A 25,721-nucleotide genomic window follows, 5' to 3' on the forward strand; every position below is an offset into this window, starting at 1 on the left:
GCCAGTCAACACCGGCAATGCCACAGCTGCAACTAAGAGGAGTGAGGGGAATGGAGCAATGAGATGGAGGAGCAACCAAGAGGGGTGAAGGGGATGGAAGCAAAAGGATGGAGAAGAAGGAGCATGGCTCAGGTGAGGGTGGAGAGATCTGAGGTGGTGGGGTGGCTGTGTGTGAGGGGAGCAATCAAGTACTAGTGCACACATGCTCTGCACGGGTTAAGCTAGTACTACTGTATTTTGACTGCTATATCAATCTTATGCAGATATTTTCAGTGTTGAAAGCACATAAGTGATTCCATGGTAAGACACCACAAATAAATTGTTTAATTCCTTCATGTGTCTCCCTTGAGAGGAGTATTTCCTCAAGTTCAGCAGATCAATGTACTTAAAGAAAATAAAACCCTGCTCTGCTATAATTTACTTGCATAAAAGTTTCAATTAACTGTTCTAAATAATGTGTGTGAAAGAAACAGAACACTCTGAGTGTTCAGTGGTTCCCATAACACAGTGTGCTGTAATGAAATATTATTATGCCTAACTGATATTTATTCTGTCCCTGCATCATTTAGCTGTTTTTCATTGTAATGAAAGTAACTTTTTCTTCTTCTTAGCTCACTTAGTTTTGCAACTTTAGTTCTGAGAATGAGAAACTCTCTTTATATGCTTTGTTAAAGCAAAATCTCATGTCACATTTTCTTGATATGGGTTAACACCAATAAATGATTCCTATACTTGTGAAAATGGGGGTGGGGCTGTGGAGAGAGAAGGGGAAATGCCACAAATTTCCTGATGAACATATGAAATGCAAGATTTCCTCCCCCACCCCTGCCTCACACAGGAGTGTTTGTTGTGGCAGGAAATCTTGTGATCAATTAGAAGTGCATTTGATCAATCACAGCAGCAGGTTTTACAGTAGTACTCACAAAAACTGTTGACAGCGAGCACTAGCTTAGAAGAGCCATTATATCCTGTGAAATTAAAAGATGCCTCTTTTACAATTACACCATCATTTGCTTATGTTTTATGATGGGTAAATGTCTAGCCTGAATGTCCTCTTTGCTTCACCATTGTGAGAGCCAGCTCCAAAGTTTTAAACCCCATACCAAGCAACCTGAAATGGAACCCACCATCCCAAGTCTTCAATCGTTACCTTTCCTAGTGGAGACGTCATGAACACAAGTCGCCAGGCCTGTGTGATGAGAGCTCAAGGGATGATGATGAGGCTTAATGGAGGTCAGACCCCCTTGCTGTACCCTTGCCAGAGGCACTCTTACCTCTGGACTTTGGGACTGAAGTCCAGGGCCTTTACACCCCCTGGGCCCCCCCCCCCAATCCTCTTTAGTCTGTCCTGGGTGGTGTGGTTGTTGCGCTGTGTTACTGGCCTGCGCTGCACCAGGCAGCCAAGGGTGATGCTAACATGCAGGTGGGAAAGAAATATGGGATGGGAATATGTTAAGTTGCATGTTGAAATGTTTCTGCTAATGCATATTTGCATAAATATACCTGTTTTATATTCTTACAGTCTTTTAAGTTCAGTTGATGTTTGTGCCCTCAAGAAACCATGTGCTAAAAATACTGCCTGTATCACAGTGTGTCTCTGTGTGTGTGTGTGTGTGTGTGTGTGTGTGTGTGGTATGTAGGGGGGTGATGCTTAACTTGCAGCAGGGCTTGTGGGGGCGGGCTCCAAAGGCCTTTAGGTCCAAGCTCCAAAATTACCTAGTGCACCTCTGACCCTTGCACCACAATCCTGAGGGCCCATCCAGTGACTCAGAGCTATCAGCCTCAGAAGATGAGGAAGGCAATGCAGGAGAGCTGGCACCGCCAGAGACCCTCAATTCAGAAGAACCACTGTCTCCACCTTGTCCAGAAGATACTCCCTTGCCTCCATCTTCTGCCTCGGAGGACTCCCTGAACCACAACAACAGAGGAGGAATCACCACCCCACTGGAGAAGCCTGCATATAAGGAAAAGGGCGCAACACCTTTAAATGACTGCAGCCCCTAGAAGAGGTGGAAAGAGCCTGAAACAGGGATTCTGGAGCAGACTTATTTAAGAGCTCAGTCTGGAAGGAGCAGTTAATGGCCTTCCTGCCAGCTACTGAGCTCTTGCCTTTACTCTGTGGTACCTGACTGATTGCCTGACTTTTCCTTTGCTTCCTCCTGTATACCATCCCTGGGTACTAACCCATTGTTTGTCTGACCATGCTTCTTGCCTGCTCCTATTGGACAGCCTCCTATTGGATTGACCTTTGCACATGTGACCTTGACCTTGCCTTATCCTACAGACTGCTCTCTGGCTTTGACCTTTAGCCTGACGACTATGATTTCACAGGCCTCTGCTACCCTAATCGGCTCACCAGTACGTACCAGACATGACAATAGGCTCCTTATGTTCCCCACTATGAGCTTCTCCCGCATTCACCAAAGCCACCATGGCAACCTGAAGAGAAGATATTTAAACAAGTATTTGGAAAAGCTTTTGACAATCTGGAATGGTCATTCATGCTTATGGTGTTGAAAAAGATGAATTGTGGATCAAATTTTCTTTCTTGGATTCAAAGTATATATAAGGAACAATCAGCAAAGATAATAGTGAATGGGACAATATCTGAAACATGTGCCATTATGAAAAGGACAAGACAAGGATGTCCACTCTCTCTGTTACTGTTCATATTTGCATTAGAGCCATTAGCGAGGAAGATATGGCAAGAGAATAAAATATCTGGAATCAAAATGGCCAGGCAAGAAGAACATAAAATAAAATTATATGCAGATGACGCTTACAATTATTCATCCAAAAGATTCATTAGATTTGATAATGGAACATATATGTCAATATAGTATGGTTTCTAGATAATGGATAAATAAAAATAAAATGCAGATTATTGCATGGAATTTAGTGAAGGAGGAACAGCAATATTTGAAAGAAAAAATGGGATTCCATATTATTTATTTATTTATTTGATTTTTATACATATTAATGTTATACCAATAAATATTTGGGGATAAACTTAATGGCTGTTAACAAAGATGTATTTAAAAATAACTATTTGCTGATGCAGAAGAGTGTATTGGCTGACTTACAGAGGTGGAAAAAGTTAAATCTTTCCAGGTTGGGGAGACTTTTGACAGTAAAAAATGAACATTTTACCAAGGATGAACTTTTTATTCCAAATGATATCAGTAAGAATGGAAGAAAAGACATTGAACAAGTGGCCAAGACATATAAATTCTTTTATTTAGGCCTACAAAAGGCCTAGAATTAAATTCAAGATCATGCAAGACATAAAAGAGTGTGGAGATTGGCTATCCCTAACTTAAAGTTATATTACCAGGCTAATTTTTTGACTTGGATTGCAGACTGGATTAAAGCACCATATGGATAGATTGTGAACATGGAAGGAACAGGACTTTCAGGTGGATTACATAAATATTTATGGATAGATACAAAAAGAACAGATGTGGGTATAAAAAAATCATTCTATCAGAAACAATTTACTAAATATTTGGGACAAGTACAAAAAAAGAATAAGTCCGGCTTTATCACCTTTAGCTTCAATAATAAATATATATTTTTACAAAGAGGAATATACCAAGAAATTTGAACAATGGAGAGAAAAGGCACAAAATTTCCAATCTCTAACTGTTGGTAAAACAAAAATGAAATCAGCTGAGACTATGTTTTCAGAAGTGTCCCTTCATGGTTTCAATACTTGCAAATAAACAGTATAGTTCAGAAAGAGTTATCAGAACAAGGTGGAAAGCTTAGAGACTTGACAGAATTTGAGATTTTAACAATGCAAAATTCAGAGCATTTATTAGGACTTATATACACGTTGTTATTTAAGTATGACTCAGAAATGGAACAGGTAAAAGTCTACATGATTAAATGGATGCAAAATTTAAATAAAACTACTGATATGCAACAACAGGAGTACCAATGGAAGGTGAACATTAAGTTTATGGTGAACAACACACTAAGAGAAAATTGGTATAAAATGTATTTTCGTTGGTATCTCACTCCTGTGATGATTGCAAAGAGGGACAATAAATCGTCTGGAAACTGCTGGAAATGCATGAACCAGGCGGGCACATTCTATCATATGTAGTAGATGTACAGTAAAGCTCAGCAATTTTGGAAGACAATTCACTGCAATATGCAACAAATTTTAAATATTAACTTTCCTTTCTTACCAGCTATTTTTTTTGGTTAAATATTACAAAACCTTATATACCTCTAAAATATACTGAGTTGTCTTTATACATGATAACTGCAGCTAGGATTCTGGAAAGTCAATTCAATCCCGTCAGATGAATGGCAACTTAAGCTTTGGGAATATGCATCAACGGCAAAGATTACTTCATACATGAAGAATAAATCAGAGGGTAAATTTGTTTTAACGTGGGAACCATTTATACATTATAATTTGAAACATGGTTTAACACCACTTCCAAGATTTGGATTTTCTTTGTAAATAAGGCCACAAGCTTTGCATTTTCAATTTTGATGTTTATTCAGATATATAGACCTGTTACTTATTTGTCACTGAGTAAAATGAAATGATAAGAGGAGTCATGATTGGGAAGTGAAACCCAAGTTGATGTATTAAACAATTGTGAGATGACATGTGGTTGGCTGTTGTTTTTTGTTTGCTTGCTTGTTGTTTTTTGGTTGGATGAAATTAAAATAAAATGATTAAGAAATAAAAATAAAATAAACAAGTATTTGGAGCACATGTAGAAGGGCCATTAAACTGAACAGCCTTCCCCATGGATTAAATCAGGGCTGCTCAACTTCAGCCCTCCGGCAGATGTGTTGGAAGTGAAGGACTTTGTGCTGTCTCTTGTCTCAGTGACATAGGAGGACAGACTAGTGAGTCAGAGGGCTAGAGGGTCAAGACATTGGTCATCCCTTCTCTACTGTTCTGACACTATCCCTTTGGAATGTAAATTGCTAATATCAGGGACACTTCCTCCTCCCTCCCTCCCTTCTCTTCCTGTTCCTTCTGCCTTGCAACATGGCAAGCTCCTCTCCCTGCACCATGTGTGCAGAGATGCAGAATCCATCTGCATCCAGATAGCTTGATAGATTAGAGATCCTAACTCCTCACTTTCCTATCTAGAATGGAGTTCTCTAATAAATGCCATATATATTGATTTGAAACTATGAACTGGCTCCAAGTTACTTTACTCTCAGCATACATGCATGCCTTCTAAATTCTGCTGTGTTGTGCCTCTGTGCAGACTGCTATAATGAAAAATGGTTTCTCTTACCAGAGAGAATTCCCAACAAGATGTTGGCCTACAACTCCCATCATCCCTGACTACTGGCCACTGTGGCTGGGGATGCTGGGAACTGTAGTCCAAAAACAGCCAGAGGACTGAAGTTTAGCAGCCCTGGATTAAATAAATGTTTTGGGAGAGCATTAGGATGTTTGTGGAGGACGTCCCAGTGGGCACACTTTTAGTGCAATCCCCTTCCTAATCCCAGAGACAGTATCCATGCCCACATACCAGCCCAATGTTACTGTGTTTGGGTTGGTGGAGACTCAGTGAAGGTAGGTAGCTGGGGACAGAGAGGAAAGGATCATGGAAAAAACCCCTAATATGAGAGAGAATGGTTCCATTCCAGCCTGCTCCCTGCTGTACCAGTTCTTTCCTTGCATACAGTTTCTCTCTGTCTCTCCATAGGAAAACATTCAAAAACTAGCTGAACCGGGCACAGGGCATATGTGCCTCTAGTTCTCCTGCTTTCTCCCCACCCCTTTCCCACTCGCTGGCTTGTCATTTGGCCGGCAAGCAGGCTGGGAGAGGGAGGCTGTGCTGCTCTCTCCACCACCTGCTTGGCTGTTCTCCAGTGCGGGCCAACCTGGGGCCAGAGGAGGAGGCTGTGCCACCCTCTCCACACTTCAAATTTGGTCCCAGTGTGGGCCATCTTTACTTTGGGCCGGCAGGCTGGCCAGAGAGGAAGGCTGTGCTGCCCTCTCCGTTGCCTGCCCAAGCTTCACATTCAGCCCCAGTGTGGGCCATCCTTCTTTTGGGCTGGCAGGCAGGCATCTCATTCACTGCCGCCGCTTCCCCACCCACCTGCCCGCCACTGTTTTCTTCCTGGCCATGCCTGCCTGCCCGACGTTTTCTCTGCCTGCCCGCCTGCTTGCCCACCACCATCTGTTTTCCCCTCCTGCTCCTCTGGGCAGCTGCTTGCGAACTCTCGCTAGAGTTGCTATGCAAGGGGTTATCAATGGGTACGCCTAAGAGAAATATATATATATATATAGATGTTACACAGCTGCCTTCTAAAATTACACAATTTGTTCTGCCACCTCAAGACTCTGTCACCTCATCTGGCAACGTATGTAGATAAGGTCACAGAAAGACTATGTATGTTCTCATGATCATCAGATGAATGATATTCTCTGTGGTTCTCCTCCCCTTTATATGGCATTCACACATTGACTGGCTTCCCATTTTACTTGGAAGTTTAATTTTACTCTATCTGTTATCTCTTTTATCTCATAGGAGAGAGAAAATTGCATCAAAAATAATACAAGCAGGATCCAGACTAAGGTTGCGCTTGTGTACAGCTCCTGCGCTACTGGAAGGACATATAATAAGAACATTGAGCAAAGAAAGACTAGTTTTTGCACTAGTGGAAAGTTGCACAGCCTCTTCCTACCTATCTCTTGTGCAAGCTTCTTCCACTAGCACCTTTGCAATATTGTGCAGCAGCACAACTCATTTAGAAATACATATTTTCTCACGCTATCACAAAGCTAGTCTGGACCCTGCTCAAACGGTCGCTGCTTTTGTTTCCAGACAACAGAATTATAATTCAGGTCTAATTGTGTTGGATTAGGACCGGGGAGACATGAGTTCAAATCCCCATTCAGCCATGAAATTCACTGAATGACTTTGGGCCAGTTATGTATCTGGGCTCCTTCGAGGAAGAGCGGGACATAAATGTATGTATGTATGTATTCATTCATTCACTCATTCATTCATTCTTAGACTCGAACCTGTAAGGTAGTAAGTTGCATAGAGTTAGAAAAAGACCAGAGTGTTACACAGCCTGAACATCTGGAAAAACTTGGAAGTTGCCATTGCACAATTCACTATGGATATTATAGTTTGATAAACTCCTAGAAGGACACTGCCCTGCCTCATAACTTTATCTGGAAAATTAATATGCTCCCTTGGGGAAAATAAATCTGCATGCAAGACAATGGAGCACAAAGTTTTTGCATGCAAGTGAACATGGATTCGGGATGGGACTAAGAGTCCCAAGTGAACGTCTGAGACTAAGTGAGCAATTTAACTAACTGAATCTTTGCTGCATCCTGAGGTGAGTTTTGTAGTGTTTCCCTCCTTGAAAATTCAAACCATAAGCCGAAAGTGATAGAGGCATGCCGCAAGTGTGAGGTTCAACAATTTACACCACAGTGTTTAAATACTATATAACAACTAACAAAACTCAATCTGCACATTTTGCTCCCCCCCAGTCAAAATTGTTCCCCTCTAGCTGCTTTCCTAGTACCCACTGGGGGAAATAGTGGGACTTGGTAAAAGCTGGAACAACCGCTTAAAAATCTAACTGGATCCCAAAACCAGTGGGATGTGTTAGAGACACAAGAGAACAATATTTTAGCACTGAAATATTTTGAATATTACACTTTTGTTAGCCCTTTCAAAGGCAAAAATGGAACAGAACAGTGCAACAGACTAAGCTATTGTCCTTTTACTAGGCTTTCCACAGCAAGAACAGTGTGGAAAAGGCTGGAATGGTCCCCTAACAGAGGTATGTGCTGCAGATGCTGGAGAAGAATATTGTAGCACTGAAATATTTGCAATATTACAGTTTTATTAACCCCTTCCATGCTAAAAATGGACTGCAGTCCAGTTTCAGGTGCAACCACCTGAAACAGCCCGGTATAGCCTCCAAAACTGTCAGACTACATCCCAAAAACAGTGGAATGGGCTACAGACACTGGAGAAGAGTACTGAAATATTTCAAATATTACAGTTCTATTCACCCCTTCAGTCCCCAAAAGGGACCAGGAACAGCAGAATTGCCTTAAACAGCCCAGAACAGCCCTTGAATTGTCAAGCTGCATCCCAAAAACAGTGCAATGGGCTGCAGACACTGAAGAATATTCCAGCCCCAAAATATTTGCACTTTTATGAAACCCTTCAGTGCCAAAAATGGACTGGAATGGTGCAGTCACCTGACACAGCCCGGAACGCCCCAACTGTCAAACTGCATTCCTAAAACAGTGGAATGGACTGCAGACACTGGAGAAGAATATTGTTGCACTAAAATATTTCCAAACTTGTTTATGAACCTCCTCAGTGCCAAAAATAAACCAGAATAGCGCAATGGCCTGTAGGTGCGTGCACTGAATTCAAATTGAATTTAAACTGAACCGACAGTCCACAAGTCGGTTTGTTAGAACCAACCAACAGTTTGGTTCATGCAATCGAACCGGGTTGAACCAGTTCTTCTCCATTGTATGCAGCCCATTTCACTGTTTTGGAGATGCAGCTTGACAGTTTGGGAGCTGTTCCAGGCTGTTGCGCTATTCCAGTCTATTTTTGGCACTGAAGCGGTTCATAAAAGTGCAAGATAGGAAATATTTTGGGGCTGCAACCCCAATCAGTGTCTGCAGCCCATTGCACTCTTTTTTTAATGCAGCTTCCAGTTTGACAGCTTAATCTAGTCCAAGGGCCTATGCTTGTAAAGGGGAATCCAATTATTCCTTTTGGGGGGCCAGTCCAGTTCAAGCTTGTACCGAGCTGGTTTGAATCATGGTTTGATTTGAACCGGTTCTGCACACTCCTAATGGCCTGAAACAGCCTTGAACAGCACCCGAACTATCATGTTCCTTCCCAAAAACAGTGAAAGGGTTGCAGACCCTGGAGAAGAATATTGTAGCACTGAACTGCTTCCAATATTGCACTTTTATGAACCTCTTCAGTGCCAAAAATGGACCAGAACAATGGAACAACCTGAAACAGCCTGGAACAGCCCCATAACAGTCAAGCTGCATCTCAAAAACAGTGGAATGGGCTGCAGACCCTGGAGAAGAGTCTTGCAGCAAAATTTCTTTACTCTTGGCATTATTAAAAACAAAGCCTTTCTAATTCTCTTCTGTTAGGATCACTACTAAGTTCCATTATAATGAAGGCTGTGTAAAAGAAAAGAGTATAGCCTTCTTCAAAGATCTTTTCCTTTTCCTTTGTCACTTATGTCAGTCACAAGACTCTGGACATTCCACGCAGAACTTCAGTTATCTCAAGACAGGACAGATGATACCAGTCCTGACATACACCAAAGCTAGAGGTGCATCTAAGCAATTTTGGAGCCTGGACCTAAGGGCCTTTGGAGCCCCCCTCCCCCACTGCAAGTTAAGCATGATTTTTTAACACATAGGTTCTTGAGGGCACAAACCACAACACCCAAGACAGGATAGAAATAGAATAAAACAATGGGACTTGTGGCTGATCTGGATTGCTTGTTAGCTGGTATTTTGGGCACTTTTTTCATAATATCGTTTGACATCAGTCCAACCTTAGTGGCATATTAATCCAGCGGACATTAATCAACATTTTAATAATCCATTTTGATGGATTGTTTCCATTTCCAAAATACTCTCATGTGTCTCTTAACTTTTTCAACTTTTTTTTTGTTTTGCATAATCATGATTCAGCAATTGTCCGTTCTGTCCGTTCTGATGAATTATGGTTGGAAAGAGGTTAAAGTCTAAAATATTGTTCTCACGTTTTTATTGTTTTAACACATTCCGCTGTTTTTGTCTCAATTTTATGTAGAAAAGCCGAGTCCTGCCCTTCCTTTCCGTTTGACTTTTATACCATCCCTATATCGTTGAGTGATATCTTATTTAGGTCGTTACTGTGGCTTTTATATCACCTCTGAGCAAGCCTTCCTTCCCATAGAGATAGAAAAATCTAGTGGCAATTCTTCCGGTTTAGTAGATGTTTCCGTTTCAGAAGCAGGGGTTTACAAAAGCTCCAATAAAAACCCAGAATTTCTCTTTCAAGGCACGAGATGCGTTCACTCTGGTGTTTTCTAGTCTTTGTGTTTCTCAATGGTCGTGGTCGGAAGCGTTTGCAGAATGTGACGTCATCCCATCGCCGCCACCCGGCTTCCTATGTTGGCTACATCTTTGGACGTATTTTATTATTGAGTCGACCATGGGCGGTGCTGCGGGGGCTGCCGCCGCTGCTGTTCGAGGCGCACTGGGTGAAAGTGGTGGGGGAGGTCCGGCCGCGATGGATTATTCGGTCCACGAGGCTTGGAACGAAGCCACCAACGTCTACCTGCTGGCGGTGCTGGCCAGCCTGGCCCTCTTAGTGTACGCGCGCAGGTGGGCACCTCTAAGGACTTTTCAAACTGCTTCACGTGCATTACCTTGCAATCATTATAGCAACTCTGTAAGCTAGACCAGTGTTACCATCCTCTGTATTGCCAGTGTGGGGCTGAGACACAGAGAGGGCTTGCCTAATGAGCACATAGTAACCTAGGATAAACATTGCTGGTAGAGCTGTGTGCTGGTTAAACTGGGTCAATAATAATATTTTCTATTCCAGCTTAAATCTTCTGCTAAAGAAACAGAAGCCATTTCATATATGACAGGATGAGCTTAACTTCAAATGTAGTGCGGCCTGTCAGTACTGTATTTCCAGTCAAAACAGATTTTCTAAGTGGTTTGACTCTGATGTTCATAGTGAATCTCAGGTTTCAGAAATAAATAAATTTAATCATTCTGTTGTAGAGTCCAATCTTGCTCATAATATTATTTTGTTAGAGCCCATCTAGCAGTCTCACTTGATTCTGAAAAAGTTAAATGGAGCTTAGAACTGTGCCTATTTTGTAATGCCAATGGAACATGATTCCTGGTGAAACTGGTACATTATTATATGATTTGAGACTTGTGCATCTGCAACAAAAATAATTTTTTTATTCGTTTTAGACCCCAGTCAGATTCTTTCAACTGGGTATTACTGAATCTGATAACTGCTGGAAGTGTGGGGAGGGAGGGGCAGGGGTAGGGGCAGGTTTATTACATTTGTTTCTAAATTATAAAGCTACTAGTGGTTTTGTAGCCCGTTGGTTAACGGGCGCTAGTGGAGCTCTGCGCTTCAGACGTTCGCCGCCATTCCCTCTCCCGCCACCCCCCGGCGCCCGGGGCTCCGGCCGGGCCCGCCACTCACCGCCGCCCGCGGCTCCGGCCAGGCCCGCCACCTACCGCCGCCCGCGGCTCCGGCTGGGCCCGCCACCCACCGCGGCTCCGGCCTGGCCCACTGCTGCCCGGGCCCACCGCCGCATTGTTTTGTCTGCCGCCTCGTCTGGCGGCCATCCTGGGCGGCCAGAAGCGGCCGCCCCGAAGAAGCCGGGTAAGTGGCGGCACGGCCAGGCCTCGGCCATGGCTCTGCCGCCTCCTCGGCCGCGCCGCCTCCTCTGGCCGAGGCGGCGGCTTTGCCGCCGCCTTGGCCAGTGTCCCCCGCCACCGCTTACCCGGCTTCTTCGGGGCGGCCGCTTCTGGCCGCCCAAGATGGCCGCCGGGTGCTGGCGGTCCTGCCTCCCTGGCTCCTTCTGGCCATGCGCTCCGCACATGCGCAGAACAGGCCATGGAGGCACGGACACACGCTTGGTGTCCGTCCACGGACGGACACCAAGCCTTTTATTAGAGAGGATATTTCTGTTGGAGATAATTGATTGTTTAAACTTAGTTCTTCTAGAGAACATATCTCCTTGATCCTATTTTTATTTTACCGGTTTTACAACCCGATACAGAAGGGCTAACTAGAGCCCTTCTTGTGGCTAAATGTATTCTCCAAAATTTGAAATGTAAACATCTCTGGATATTGAAAATTGGGTCTCTAAATTGATCACCCAGCAGTGTATGAATGTCCCCTTTTTTGTAAAAGAATGTCTCTTTCGAAGTGTGACAAAATCTGGTCTGAGTTTCTGAACCTATTTTCAGTGTAGGAGCAGAGCAACCTTTTTTCTTCTCCTCTTCTCCCTTTCCCTCTTCTTGTTTCATATTTATTTATTTTATGTTTCTCTTTTTTTCTTTGGTGGGGAAGAGATTGGGATGGGCTCTGATTTATGGCTTACAAATACTTATTATGGGTTTTTAAAAGTGTATATTGTATTGCTAAATCTTAGATGATTGTACCCCTCAAAATGTTGAAAAATGTGTTGTAAATGTTTATACATATGTCTTCCCCATCCCCATACTTCACAAACATTTGATGATAAAATGAGTACATGGTAGCACTGAGATCTGAACCAGGGTGCTGCTGGTTTACAAGCTCTGTTCCTATACTACACTAGTTACTCGTGTTGAAGGCCTCGGGAAGTAGATGCAGAGTGTCCCTTGGGAAGCAGCAATAGCTTTTTGCCATGCCTGTCAGACATTTAAGAGTGTGCATAACTATGGGCTGGCTCTAGCTGCTTCTACACTGCAGCATGACATCAGCACTACCCAGAAATTACACTGTTCATATTTTCATTTTAAATGTGAATGTGGGTATAGGCCCTTCCAAATGCAGAGTACAGGTCGGAAATGTTCTACTGTATGTGCATTGAACAGAATGTGATTAACTGTATGTGTGTACAGATCTGTGTGTGCATACACAGATTGTACATGTGTGAACATAGTTGTATCCTGTGGTAACGGTAGGATTTGCTGGCTAAAGTAGTAGAAGTTAATTCTTGTTCTGTGGCCTTGGCCACACTAGCTGAATGCTTCAGTCATTAAGTTTAAGTCCATAGTGCCATAGAGTGGGTCTTTAACTGATGACCTCACTTTCCCCATGCAAGCAGAGGAAAGGGCCCATTATTTGCATTTATATTTTACTTGTCCTTTTAACTTCAGAAATAAAAGGAAGATTATGAGGATTTTTACACTACCTCCAACTGTAGAAGTACCAGCTGAGCCAAATTTTTATGACAGCGTGAAAAAAATTCGTTTGCGACAGCAGTTAGAGATGTACTCTATCGGTAAGTATGTTTTTGCTCTCGGAGACCTTAAAGATCTGGGCAGGATCCATTAAAAAAAAAAGAATAAAAGCAACTCTGTTTTGAATATTATTATTTATGCCATCCACAGGCATGGTGCTTCACATAATGACAAGACAGGTTCATGTCTCAAAGGGCTTGTAATTTGAAAGTGATACAAGGAAGAGCCGATTCAGGTGATACTCTTGTCTGCCCGGCCCACTATATGCAATGAGGACATGTATACACCATGAGTGTACATGTCCTTCCCCCTGCCCAGCATGCAGGAGTTTCTCTGCCTTATTGTGTGGGGTGGTTCTCTCGCCTCTCCTGTACATTCACTAGAAATATTAGTATTCATGCATGTAGAGGAATGGTTTGACAGTTAGGAAGAGATGCTCCTGCATGCTGGGAGTGGGGAAGGATATGAATCCTAATGGAACATGGCTTGAAATGTATTTTAGCTTATGAAAGCACAACTCCGTTCTCTCCTTACACAATGGCACAGAGGGATAACGCATCACAGCTGTAGTATTGGAAATATGAAGATACAGAAGGCAGTGTGTTGTGTTGGGAGTGTAGACAAATCCCATTAGGTGTTCTGAAGTTGCCAGTTCATATACTATGTTGGTGAATCTTGACACACTTTGCCTAACAAAGTTTGAACAGACTTGAAGTGGACTCTGATCCTGCTCCCACACTTCATAATGGCCAGACAAGCTCATAGTAGCTTACACTGCTCATCTTTGATGTATCTGATGCATCTTTTTCTACTTCATTAGTTTCTGAGGGTGGGGTGGTGGTCCCCTTTATTATGATGTGAAATGGGAATTCCAGCCCAGGGGTAGGAGCTGTATTCCAGTATGTGTCTCCCTCTTATCTAAAGAGGTGGGTCTGAATACTCTCCAGACTGGAGATTCTCTGTCAGACTGATGCACAATGAGAAGTTCTAGGCCAAGAAGTGAAAACTTAATGTAATGAGCAATCCTAACTTATTCTTAACCAGAACTAGAAGTAGAATTCTTCTGAGCCTCACAGATGAACTGGCTCAGTGTACTTCTGTTGCATGCTTAACTTCTCTTCCCCCGTGCAGTGAGCAAGATCACATGTTCTGGCTATAATTTTGTAACTTATTTCTAACTGCTGTGTTATTGCATCGTGTGCTTATTGCTGCTATTACTTAAAATAATTAACCTACTAAGGGCTAGAAGTAGACATCTAGCATTTCTGACACAAGACCAATTTGTCAATATTGCTAAATTGTCCTTCAGTGTCATATCTAACAGATCCAAATGAGCTTGTACTAGATTACATGTTTCTAGGAAAAATAAATATCTGCAATTTACTGTAAGATGATAAACACATCTAAATGCATTTATTTTTCTAGCAAGGAAGTATGACCAGCAGCAGCAGCCACAGAAACAGACTGATAGTGTTCAGCTTTTGGTGGAATGAAGTTTTGAATCTTTGAAGTCAAGAAACTGTGCTGAGGATAACAGGACAATTGAGATCTGATTACTTTAAATGCAATTTTAATGATATATAGTTTGTTTTTGAAAACAAAACAAAACAAAAAACCCCACCACCAACCCCAAAATTAACCTACAGTTATTATATTCAGTATCAGTCCTATTTAAATGCACCTGAAATGTTTTCTGAAATTGGATGAATGTCTAATAGATCTCAGTCCTGTTTTCCAGCTTGTATTATAAATTATAAAAACCAGGACTTCACAGGAGTACTGAGATGTTCAGTATGGGTGCTGCAATTGTTCCCATTGGTGGTTGCAAGAGAAATGAGATAGTACCTTGTGTGCCACAATCATGTCAATAGACTGGTGCCAGCTGTGAGAGAGAACCTATATTAGGGGAGATTCAGTAAATAATAAATTTACTGTTTAGATGACAAAATATAGAAGAAGAGATTAAAATCTTGGGTGATGCATTTCTTGCTGTTAGATCCAAAGAAAGTGTGTAGTGCAAATAGCAGTACTATGCCTACCATGTCTGTTTTGTTATAGACTACTCCATCAGCCAAGTAAGCCAGAATGCTTGCACACTTTCAGGTGGAGACTCCACAGGCATGAATATTTCACTCTTTGCTTATTTTAATGTATTCCTTGTCTTCAGTCTTGTTTAATCTTTTTAATTCTATTTTAATTCTGTCTTGTTTTCTTTTAAATTCTATGTAGTTTGTTTTTTAAGAAGCCATGCAAGTTAAGATTACCTGTGACCACAGACCTTAATGGAGCTAAGCTATTCAAAGTCAAAGCACTTGTGCTAAAGTAGGTCATGGTCCTAGTGATAACTAAACATTTAAAATAGCAATTAAGTCTGATTTGGATTAAGTCTGTAGTAAAGCTGAAATTCTTTGAGTGATGGGAAGCTTTTCTTCCTGTTTTTCTAAATAGAATATTAACACTTTAATGAAGAGCTGTTACACATAGCTGCAGTGTTTACAGCTGGAATTGCTTGGAAAATTGATCCACCAGCAGTAGTCCATATTCATGCATATGCTGCTACTGCCAGTGGAACTATACAATAATTTATAGTATGAATAATTTAATATGTAGGCACTTATTAACATCTGAAGAAATGTGTAAAACTTGGGCATGTTTTGAGAACTTGAATTTGATGTATGTATTATAAACTGCATCACAATGTGGGTAGTATGCATCTAACTTCAAAATAAAGTTCAAATTTGAGAAAATTTCTGCCTGGGGTTAAATAGCTCTGACATTCTGTGCTATTTTTCCATTTATTCCTTGCTTTTCTGAACTGTTGTCCTGTGTTTAAACTCTTGTAGGGAAAGCATGTGTTAAAATACCTAAACATGGCAAGGGTTCCTGATTTTTCAAGACATTTCTAATGTGGCTTTGTGATGCTTTGGTACAGTAATGGTACATTGCTAGTTGGTAACTGCTCTAAGGAGATTCATACTAATAATTAGAGAGCAACAAGAGAAGAAAGAGTGCAATAGTCCAGCTTTATGGATTTAGTCTATATACCATGTAATGACTGGTTCAGGGGATTCCTGGGCAAGCTCAACATCCAAGCTGAATTATCTGGTGCAGACCGGAGAATTCAGCATTGAAGATGAAATTTCCACTTGCACTGGCATAGTCTTAAAAGGAGCTAATCAGACAACAAATCAAAGGCTGATGCTCACATTATATCGGGATAGCTTGTGTAGATGCAAGAGCCATCTGCATTCATCTTAGTTTTTCAATCTGTATCTGCATTCATGGGTGCAATACTGTGTGAGCTTTAGTTAGCAGTTCTTAGCTGCAGCAACTTCTGTGTTCAGTACAACAAAGAAGGCAAGTGATGCAGATGGATATCTGAAGATGAATATGCTGTGTATGTCTGAAGAACAAAAGTATATAAACTAGTTCTTCAGCTTTTCCTTGCTAATTTAGGATTGTATATTATTCCTGTCAGGGAATGGATCATTATTTACTGTACATCCAATGCTACAGTGAAATCTGTGTTCAGGATGATTTAGCCTAAAATGTGCCACATGGCCCTTATATATAAAATGTTTCTGTATTTTATTTTTGATTATAGTAAAATACATTTAAAGCTATCTGTGTGACACTTATTTTTTCCTGGGCTAGTAGTGTTTTTATGGAGAACTAATGCAGCTTTTTATATATGTATAAAATTCATATCTGTTTCATCACAGGGATATTAACTGCTCTTTCAGAGCTGGTACGAATACAACAAATATTTATATATACTGCTTTTCAACAAAAGTTTACAAAGTGATACCTTAAGAAATATTAACTAGACACAACCCCTGTTCAGACTTTTTGCTGTATGTGTGTGTGTGTTGTCTGTACTCATGTACGTGTTTTTGAGTGAATGACTGCATACATATTGCTTTAAAAGTGAATCTGGGTGCAGGCCAACTCAAATGCAAGGTACAGATAGGAAGTGTACAGATCTGTACATGCATGCAGTGTACACAGGTTGCACAAGTGTTGAATATAATGTGTGAATAGGATTATAGTCCCCATTTAATTGCAATACCTTATAAAAGGTTTATCGGCTGTTTTTGAGAGAGGATTGTGAGGACCTTTCCCCTTCTTGGTGCCAAGCCATCAAATCTTGGAATCTTTTGTCAGTATCCAGCATACACCCTGACCCTCTTCTATGAAATGCAGCATGACATAAGGTTTGCAGCAGTCATGTCATGTGACATAATATCTCACTGAAAGGGAAGAACTTCTTTCCCCCAAATGGTCATAGTTTGTTTATGGAAAGTTTTCATTGTGGAGCTGCAAATCTCCTTGGCCTGCATTTGATAGAAGTATCCAAGAAAGTGATTCATGGACTGCAAGGTGCCAACTGGTAGTAAATGTGTATTGGATAGAGGTGAACTTGGACTATGGTTCAGATTCCTGTTCAGTCATGAAAGGACAGTGGCTTTGGGCAAGGCTGCTATATTTCAGCCTAATCTGCTTTGCAAGGTTGTTAGAATAAAATGGGACAACCACATATAGGAACATAGGAAGCTGCCATATTCTGAGTCAGACCATAGGTCCATCAAGCTCAGTATTGTCTACACAGACTGGCAGCAGCTTCTCCAAGGTTCCAGGCAGAGATCTCTCTCAGCCCTATCTTGGAGATGCCAGGGAGGGAACTTGGAGCCTTCTGCTCTTCCCAGAGCAGCTCTTTCCCCTAAGGGGAATATCTTACAGTGTTCACACATTGAGTCTTCTATTCATATGCAACCAGGGCAGACCCTGCTTAGCTAAGGGGACAAGTCATACTTGCTACCACAAGACCAGCTCTCCTCTCTCATATGCTACTGATCTGAGGTCCTTGGAGGTAAATTATGCAGTAAATCTGTTTTGTACAAAAATGGTTTTTCTACAATGGTTCTGATCCTCTGTTAAAGTGAACTTAATATAAATAAATGCACAAAGCATGGCAATGCACTGATTAATATTTGTGTAATTGCATGGTTGAGGGCTGTTTGACTGCTGCCTTATGAGACAAGTGACAAACTATTCTGCTGCCAGCTTCCTTCTGCATGCTGCATGGGTCCTACAAACAAATATTTCAGAAGAAATTCGAACTTACTCTAATTTTAATGACTTTTAAGTTTTGCCTTGCACATTCAAGCTTGCATCTTAATATTTTTATGACCTAACATATCTGGTAGTTCACTTTACAGAATGATATAGTGTAGGCGACATATTTGGTTAAAATTGTACAGTATATGGAAAAGTGAAAAAACCTTATTCTGCTATTGGGCTATTGTCTGATGTAGAAGTATACAAACTCTTGAGTTAACATAACAGAAGATGAAATGCAAGAAGAACTTGCATTTTCACTTACAGTTAGCCAGCGTGGCTGCAATTACAAAAGCTTACTTGCCCAGTGCTGTACCTGTTTACTTGGAAGTAAGTTCTATTGAGTTCAATGGAGCTGACTCCCCAATAAGTGTACATAGGATTGTAGCATTAGCATTAGTAACTTGAAATACTTCTGTCCTTCAAACATACATCAACCAGCAGGAAGGTTAACCTGCTTTATTTCCCTGGCCCGTAACACACGGTATGCCTTTCTGCGCTTTTTTTAATGAGAAAGGTAGCCAATTTATACCTATGGCCTTGCTAGTGTTTCGAGCCAAGATTGTGGCTCAAATGCTCTTCGGAGTTGCCATCTGGATCCAAGGGGCCCATTCGGATATCGAATCGGTCCAGTCTAGATTCCTTAGAGCTATATTTAGAGTCCCTAAAAGTGTATCTTACACTGCATTAAGTTTGGAGACCAGTTCTTATCCGATCTCCTATCTAGCTTGGGAGGCCTCATTGATACGCTTGCTTCAACTCTGTTTGGACCCTCAGGGACCTTCATATGTTCAATATATGTGGAGAGATACCTTCCCTAACCCATAGTTATCTGTTGTCACCAATAAATTGTTGGGCATGGGGTTTTCTCCCTCTTACATTTTTTCCTTGGGATTTATAAAGGCGAAGGCTATTGTCATTCAGCATCTAAAGGACATTGAATACCAATGCCTAGTTGACCTTGATAATAGATGTTGTTCCCCTTTATACCTTGGCATTTCTCTTCCAGCTGGGAAACAGGCTGCTAGATATCTAACCACTCTTCACTTTGTTAAATTTAGGTCAGCCTTTGCTAGGGCTAGGCTGAATGTACTTCCTTCGGCTATGCTTCAAAGGAGGTTCTCTAAGGGCACCAATTTGTGAAGGACACTACATGCCTCCCTTTCCCTCTCTAAACAGCGACTGACATGTCTGATTTGCTGTGAGTGCCCATTCACTCTTTTCCTTGGAGGGGAATGGGGGTGGTATGTAGGGTGAGTGAGAACCACCCCCCCTTGCTCTCTCCCATCCTGGCGAATGAGCAACCTGCACAGCTCAAGTTAAAGCTGGGGCTCCACACTTCTGGCTGGTGGGGAGGGGGGACCAAAGACAAAATCTTGTAGGGTGCCAAAACCCCGAGGGCTGGCCCTGGGTCCACCCCTAAAGTGTGCCTTCAGATGAGGAATAGCTTCCATGGTGTTTAGAATTTGGGTTAATGAACAAGAGTAAAACATTATGTCCTACATGAGTCTTATGCTTATCATCTAATTCCTTCCTTTCCTTCTCTCTGAAGCAAGGGAGTGAAAGAGGTGGCTTTTATAGTCATTGTCATTGACAGATCACTACCTGGTGAAGGTTGGACTATAGGTTGACCCAGTTCATCTTGATAGGGGTGGAGGCGTGAATGCTCTACTCATGGAAGCTTATGGATCCAAATGAATTCCTAATGTTTCTGGGGGATTTTCCTGCTGAAAAGGCACATAATCCCACAGACACCCTGGTCTCCCTTTGGAATAGGGAAATGATCTTGGCAATCAGTGGGTTACTCCTAAGTGTCATTTTCCAACTTGTTAAGCCCAGGCAGCACCTTGGTGTCCAGAGAAGTTTCAGGTAATGAAGTGAGCTGGTAGGTAGCTAGAACGCAAATGGCAGAAAACTCCTGGCAAAAGTGGTCAAAGACAGACTTGAGCCAATGTTAGGGCTACTCTGTGACAGTAGCCAAACAAAACAACTCTATAATTTTCACCTAGAATGTATCATTGCTGTTGACTAAAAATGGTGCCAAAACAGGAAGTGCAATCTCCAGGCAACTGAATTGTAGTGTGATTGGCAAAGCATTTCCTTTGTCTTAAAGCAAGGGTTCTCAACCTTGGGTCTCCAGAAGTGGTTGGACTACAACTCTCATCATCCCCAGCCATGGAAATGATGGGAGGTGTAGTCCAATCACATCTGCACACCCAAGCTTGAGAACCCCTGTCTTAAAAGATAGTCCCACTAAAGTCTCTTTGGGACTTGTTTCAAGTAAGTTCTTGGAGTGTGTGCCTCCCTCCCTCCAATGTGTGTCCTCGACTCCTTGCTCGTTTGATTTCTCTCCCTGCTGGTTGTGCATCTGCTTTCTCTTTTCTTGCTTTTTGTTGCATTTTCTTTCTTTCTCCCTCTTTCTTCATATGCTGCTTTGCTCCACATGTGCAGGGGAAATGGGCCATTGTGAGTGAGTAAATGTGTGCTACATATGGTATCATTTTATCATGTATCTTTTTGTTTTTAAGGGAAGAATTCTTGCTGTGTTTATGGTGGCATGGTAGACTTCCCTTTAGGAATAATTTTAAAAACCTAAAGGGTGCTCATGTTCTCTAGGTCCTTTAAAAGCTGCAAGAAAAACAGTTTCACAGTTAACAAGACCAAAAGAAGAAAAGTACAACCTGCTCCTATGCATACTGATTCTGAAGTAAGTAGGTGGCGCTCAGAACTACCTACTAATAGGGCAGGTCAAGTAAGTGTGCATAAGATTGCAGCAGTAAAGCCTGAAACTAGGCAGATTTACCGGAAGCTAAACCCTAATGACAAACAATCTTGTAGAACCTTAAAAGACTTAAAAAACATCTGTAAGAAATCCTCAATTCATGTACTAAATACAGAACCTCTGAGCAATAGTCAGGTTATATATAGTGCTGTCTTCAGTCCAGAACCATAAAATGAGATGGGTGGGGGAGAGAGAGCAGCTGCAATCCTGTGCACAGTTGGGAGAAAATCCCATTGAAACAGAATGGTAAAGAAAACCCACTTCAGCATCAAGGGAAAAGGGGGGGGCACTGAAGGGGCAAAGTGCATTTCTGGTTGGATGAGCTGTGTCCCACGTTAGATTTCTGAAACAGAAAGTGGGGGACAACTTCTCTTCTGAAGGAACTATCTGCTCCCCTCTGGAGCTGCCCTTGCGTGTGTTTCTCCACCTCCCACTCCTCAGCCAACCTTAGTACTGTGCCCCCAAGTCTGAGTTCTGGCTTTCTTGGGTGAACCTGTTGCAGTTTTCAGTCTGTTTATGCTAGGCATGTATCTAGTCTTTGATGGTAATAGGGGAAACCTTGCATTTACTAAGAAATTCCAATGCAAAAGAACTTTTAAGTAAATGTGCCAAAGATCAGAGCTGTCTCCTTTGGAGAATGACACAGGCACGTTATTTACAGGAATGTGAGGTGGGGGCAGGGTTAGCCATCACAGATGATAACCCTGCTGTATCTTTAGTAGGTTTTTCTTTTTAAACCTTATGTATACTGGCCAATGACAGTAATAAAGATTTAATCTGATTCGATTATAAGCCTTCCTCAGAATCAGGTCTCACTGAGTTAAGGCTGGCTTACTTCTGAGTAAGAGTGCCTAGGACTGCAGCAACCTTTCAGCTCTAAGGAAGAGGGGAGACTAGGCTCCCCTTCGCATTTATTTATTTCCCGGTAACCACAAGTTGTTTTTAAGCTTCTAGTTTTAGGCTGCGAACCTCTATTCATGCTGCTGTCCGCAAAAGCGAGGGCTAGGGTGGCACAATAGAATAACCAGGGAAGAAAGCAAGCAGGTGTCTAGAGAGCTTCTGAGTGGAAGGCACCTTACTGCAGTTCATCCTCTTATTGCCACTGGGACGAGGATTTCAGTATTCCCACTCCATCTTCCTACCCTCTCATCATCATCATCATCATCATACTTTATTTCGGTCATTGACCAGAAACATTATCACACACAACAGAATGTAATTTACATAAGATATAACAAAATTTAGCCACTGTATTGGAATATTTATAATTAAAATTTGACAATAAATTTTTAAAGAGAGATTTATCTGAATAACCAGGAAACATCACAAGATAAGGCAAAATAAGTGTTGATCGATCATCCTTGTAGAGGTCACAATGTAAAATAGCATGTTCAGTAGTCTCGATATCGCCAGACCCACAAGGGCAAAGTCGGGATGCATAAGGAACCCCCCTAAACCTCCCTTGAAGCACCGCTGTAGGGAGCACATTTAATCAAGCTAAACATAGCGCCCGCCTGAACTTGGGAAAGGAAATATTATTTAGGTATGCAGCGGGTTTTGTGTTAAAAAGCTGATCTCCAAGGTAAACACTTTTTGGGATTTTGGCAACTTCTAACTGTAAATCAGTGTCAGAAATACCTTGTTTAATAGACTTCCTAGCACGATCATAGCCCAAACTAATATGCATATCCAGCGAAAACCTGTAAACTTGGGATTTTATTTTAACAAGATGCTTCCAGGTAGAATCGAAATTGTCAGTTAATTCCAAGGGGGCAAGTCCAGATTGAAAAAAGACTAATTTTAACCAAAATGCAAAAATGCATTTCCAGTACTCCACTTCCAGAGAGCCAAGGCCCACCTCACGCCTGATGACGACATTAAGAACGCATCTGGGAAGCTGCAATAAAGATCTAATAAACTTTCTTTGAATAGTTTCCAGTGTGACGAAATTACCAAAAGGGCCCAACTGAGCACTCTGTAATAATAGAGGGTAGACCTTGGCAAGAAATAATTTAAGAGTGTTTGGAATACAAAGGGCCCCCTTTGTAAAATAAAAAGATCTGATAGGTGGGCTGAGGCTTGGGCGCTTCCTACCCTCTTGTACAGAGCAGTGCTAAATCTGGCCTTGGAGGGACTTGCGGGTGATCTTCTTTTCAGACTGATCTCCTCTGCCTACCTCCTTTCGGTAGCCTGGTACAACTTGGGAAGAACATAAACTCGTCCTTGCTGCTGCCCAGGCACAGCTGAGCTGACATCCTAAATGTCTCCTCTATTTTCTATGCGTAGCGAAGCTTTCACTTCTGCGCTGAGAAATAATATTGCCATCAGCCTACCAGCAGCTGGCCTTTGTGTGACTCTACGATTGACTTGTGTCTACGGGAAGATGAAGGGCTTGCCGCCGGAACTACAACAAAAATAAAGCTTGAGGACAGCAGTCACGGGGGAGGGTGGGCCACCATCCGGAAACCAACCGGACTGCAAACACGTCAGGGTGAGAACTAACTCTGCACACGATAGTGTTTGCGTGCATTTGTTTCCCACGTCACACACATGGACATATACAATAACCACGCAATGAAACGCATCGTTCATCAGAACTGACCCATCTGTGAGCGCTGCGGCTGGCGGCGCCTTATTTTACTTCCGGTAGTGGGGTGTGTGTGTGTGTGGGGGGGAGGTTTACATGTGCATCCGGGTCCTGCCGGCGTGGTTGGGTTGGCGACTGCTGTGCAGAGCAGGCGGTGGGTGAGGCGCCGGGTAGAGCGCGTGGCTGGACGGTGAGTAAATAGGGGGCTGGGGGCGGGATGTGCCCAGGCAGGCGCCCCTCCTGCTTCTCTTCCTGGGTGGCGTCGTCTGTTAAATGGAGCGGAGCGCGTGGCTCTGGCAACTCGGAGTCGCTCTTCGTTGTCGCGGTGACCCGAAGTCACGCGGACAGTGACTGTCCTTCTCCCCTTCTCGGCCCCCAGCGGCATCAACACCGCGGTTCCTCTTCCCTTCACGCGGCTAGTGACAGTTTGGCGCGTTCTCCTTCCTCCTTGGTCAGTGAATCGGTTGTATGGAGAAAGGCAGAAGCGGGAGAGAAGGCTAAACCAACCCACCCTCCCGAAACTCACGGTGAGTGGGGGAGAAACTGTGAGTGCCGCCCGCGCTTCAAAGCCTGGAAAATGCTCTCCTGGTCATGGGCAGAGGCGCGTGTGTGTGTTTGTACTGCTTGCGGTAGGATGGGGTGGGAGAGTGTTGGGGGAAAGCCGGCGGCGAATTGGACCTGTCTGGACAGGGATGCGAAATGGCAAAGGCGCAAGGAGACGATGCTCCGCATATTTGCTTTGCCCTTCCTTGAAGCGAGCGCGTTCCCCGATCCGCTTAATTTCCTCCACTAAGATGTGCTCTAGTTCTTTGCCAACGCACAGGTCAGAAAAGAACTTTCTTCGCAGCACTACGCTGTTTTTCCTTGGGCTTCTCCTTGCCCCGCTTGGTTCAATTTTGGTTCGCAGTTTGCTTTTGTTGAAATACCTTTGCCGATTTTGTGCTTTGTATGATACATGGCCTCGCTTTTTAGCTGGTGGGTTGTAGTATGATCTATGGTGAGGTTTACATGTGGAGAGAGAAAACAGGAGGAAATATAAGAGAGAAAAGATGGACACATGAAATAAAAAATTAAAAATATATGCTGTAGTTTGGAGTTAAAACAATGGCCGTGGTCTGAAACCAAGGCTACTGGTCTAAATGCCACTGCAACAAGTTGCCCCTTCTTGGTAATGTTTGCCATTCTGCATTATCTTAAGCATGCTTGTTTGGAAATAGTCCAATGAAATCGCTGTAGCTTTACAGATTTCTAACTACGATTAGGACTGCAGCTTTGTTTTCACCCTTCACTCCCCTAGGCAGTCTGCCCAAAACTTGCTGTAAATGGGCACCTAGTCATAAGGGAGTGGTAGTTGCAGTAGCAGCATGGGGAGGCCTAGTTATACATCAATCGGAAGGTGGGCGTGCCTGAACCATTCCTGGGCTGTGCTGCTAAAGACAGTCCTTGACTTTTGTATTACAAACATTTTGTTACCTTGTTACATGACTGGACAGGCACAGAATGCTGCCTATGGGTTTAGCTTGCAAAGAAGTTCAGCAAATTTGTTTTAATTCCCCTTTTAAGATTCCTGCCTTGTACCCTTGAAAAGTACACCAAATAAGGTAGCAATTGGATAGGTTAAAAAAATAAATTAATACAGGTCATCCATTATCTTCTGTGCTTCAAAACCTGCTTCACATAGTTAAGGTCAGAACCTTGAACTACTGTAAACAAGCTTTCATAAAACATTTCTAGGGTGGGTCTTGGGTGTATGTGCAGTACAAATGTTGGCAGACATTTTAAAGTGAAGCATGTCTCAAGTGTGATGCATTACAGCACTTGTAGATATTTGTGCTGTATTAGAAATGATTGCTGGAGAGGGCAAAACAGCAACTGTTGGTATTTAAAAGACAAATTGACGTGGCTGTTCTGAACAAATGCTTTGGAGAATAAAAGCTATGTAATTTAGAATTTAAAAATACAAACTTTGTTAAATAAAATAGAGGTTAGTATCTTGTTGAAGTAGTGATCATTTTCTATTGCTATTCTATAGTTTTGAAATGAAATCCAAGCACAGAATCAAAGGTATGAAAATAGCACATGGAGAATCAGTGGGTCTTGCAGAATAGGAAGGATTAAACAAATGGCTCAAGAGGGTAAAAGCATTAAATATTTACACTATGTTCATCTCTTATTTGGGGGTGCCAATAGCTCCATATTTCATAGGAAATAATGCTTTAGAGAGCTACAGCTTGGTTCTCAAAATGTGGAGA

At 42.4% G+C, this 25,721-nt stretch overlaps 2 protein-coding genes across 15 annotated transcripts in view; both read left to right on the forward strand.

Annotated features, from left to right (window-relative positions):
• Nucleotides 1-10,116: 10,116 nt before the first annotated feature.
• On the forward strand, nt 10,117-16,605 carry SMIM19 (small integral membrane protein 19). The gene is made up of 3 exons (XM_053265566.1): nt 10,117-10,381; nt 12,899-13,023; nt 14,408-16,605. The coding sequence occupies exons 1-3, from the start codon at nt 10,209-10,211 to the stop codon at nt 14,473-14,475; spliced, it is 366 nt and encodes a 121-aa protein (XP_053121541.1). The 5' UTR covers nt 10,117-10,208; the 3' UTR covers nt 14,476-16,605.
• Nucleotides 16,606-23,311: 6,706 nt separating this feature from the next.
• SLC20A2 (solute carrier family 20 member 2) overlaps nt 23,312-25,721 on the forward strand; it is a 120,266-nt gene continuing 117,856 nt past the window's right edge. For 7 of the 14 annotated variants that reach the window (XR_008309618.1, XM_053260293.1, XM_053260303.1 and 4 more), the window contains exon 1: nt 23,555-23,659. The gene's annotated coding sequence lies outside the window, so the exon portion shown is untranslated. Of the gene's footprint in view, nt 23,374-23,415; nt 23,529-23,554; nt 23,660-23,848; nt 23,997-25,721 lie in introns of those variants that run through there. The other 7 variants (XM_053260297.1, XM_053260295.1, XM_053260294.1 and 4 more) reach the window with 5 other exon arrangements.

The sequence above is a fragment of the Hemicordylus capensis genome, chromosome 6 (genome assembly GCF_027244095.1).
Source record: "Hemicordylus capensis ecotype Gifberg chromosome 6, rHemCap1.1.pri, whole genome shotgun sequence".
NCBI lineage: Eukaryota > Metazoa > Chordata > Lepidosauria > Squamata > Cordylidae > Hemicordylus > Hemicordylus capensis.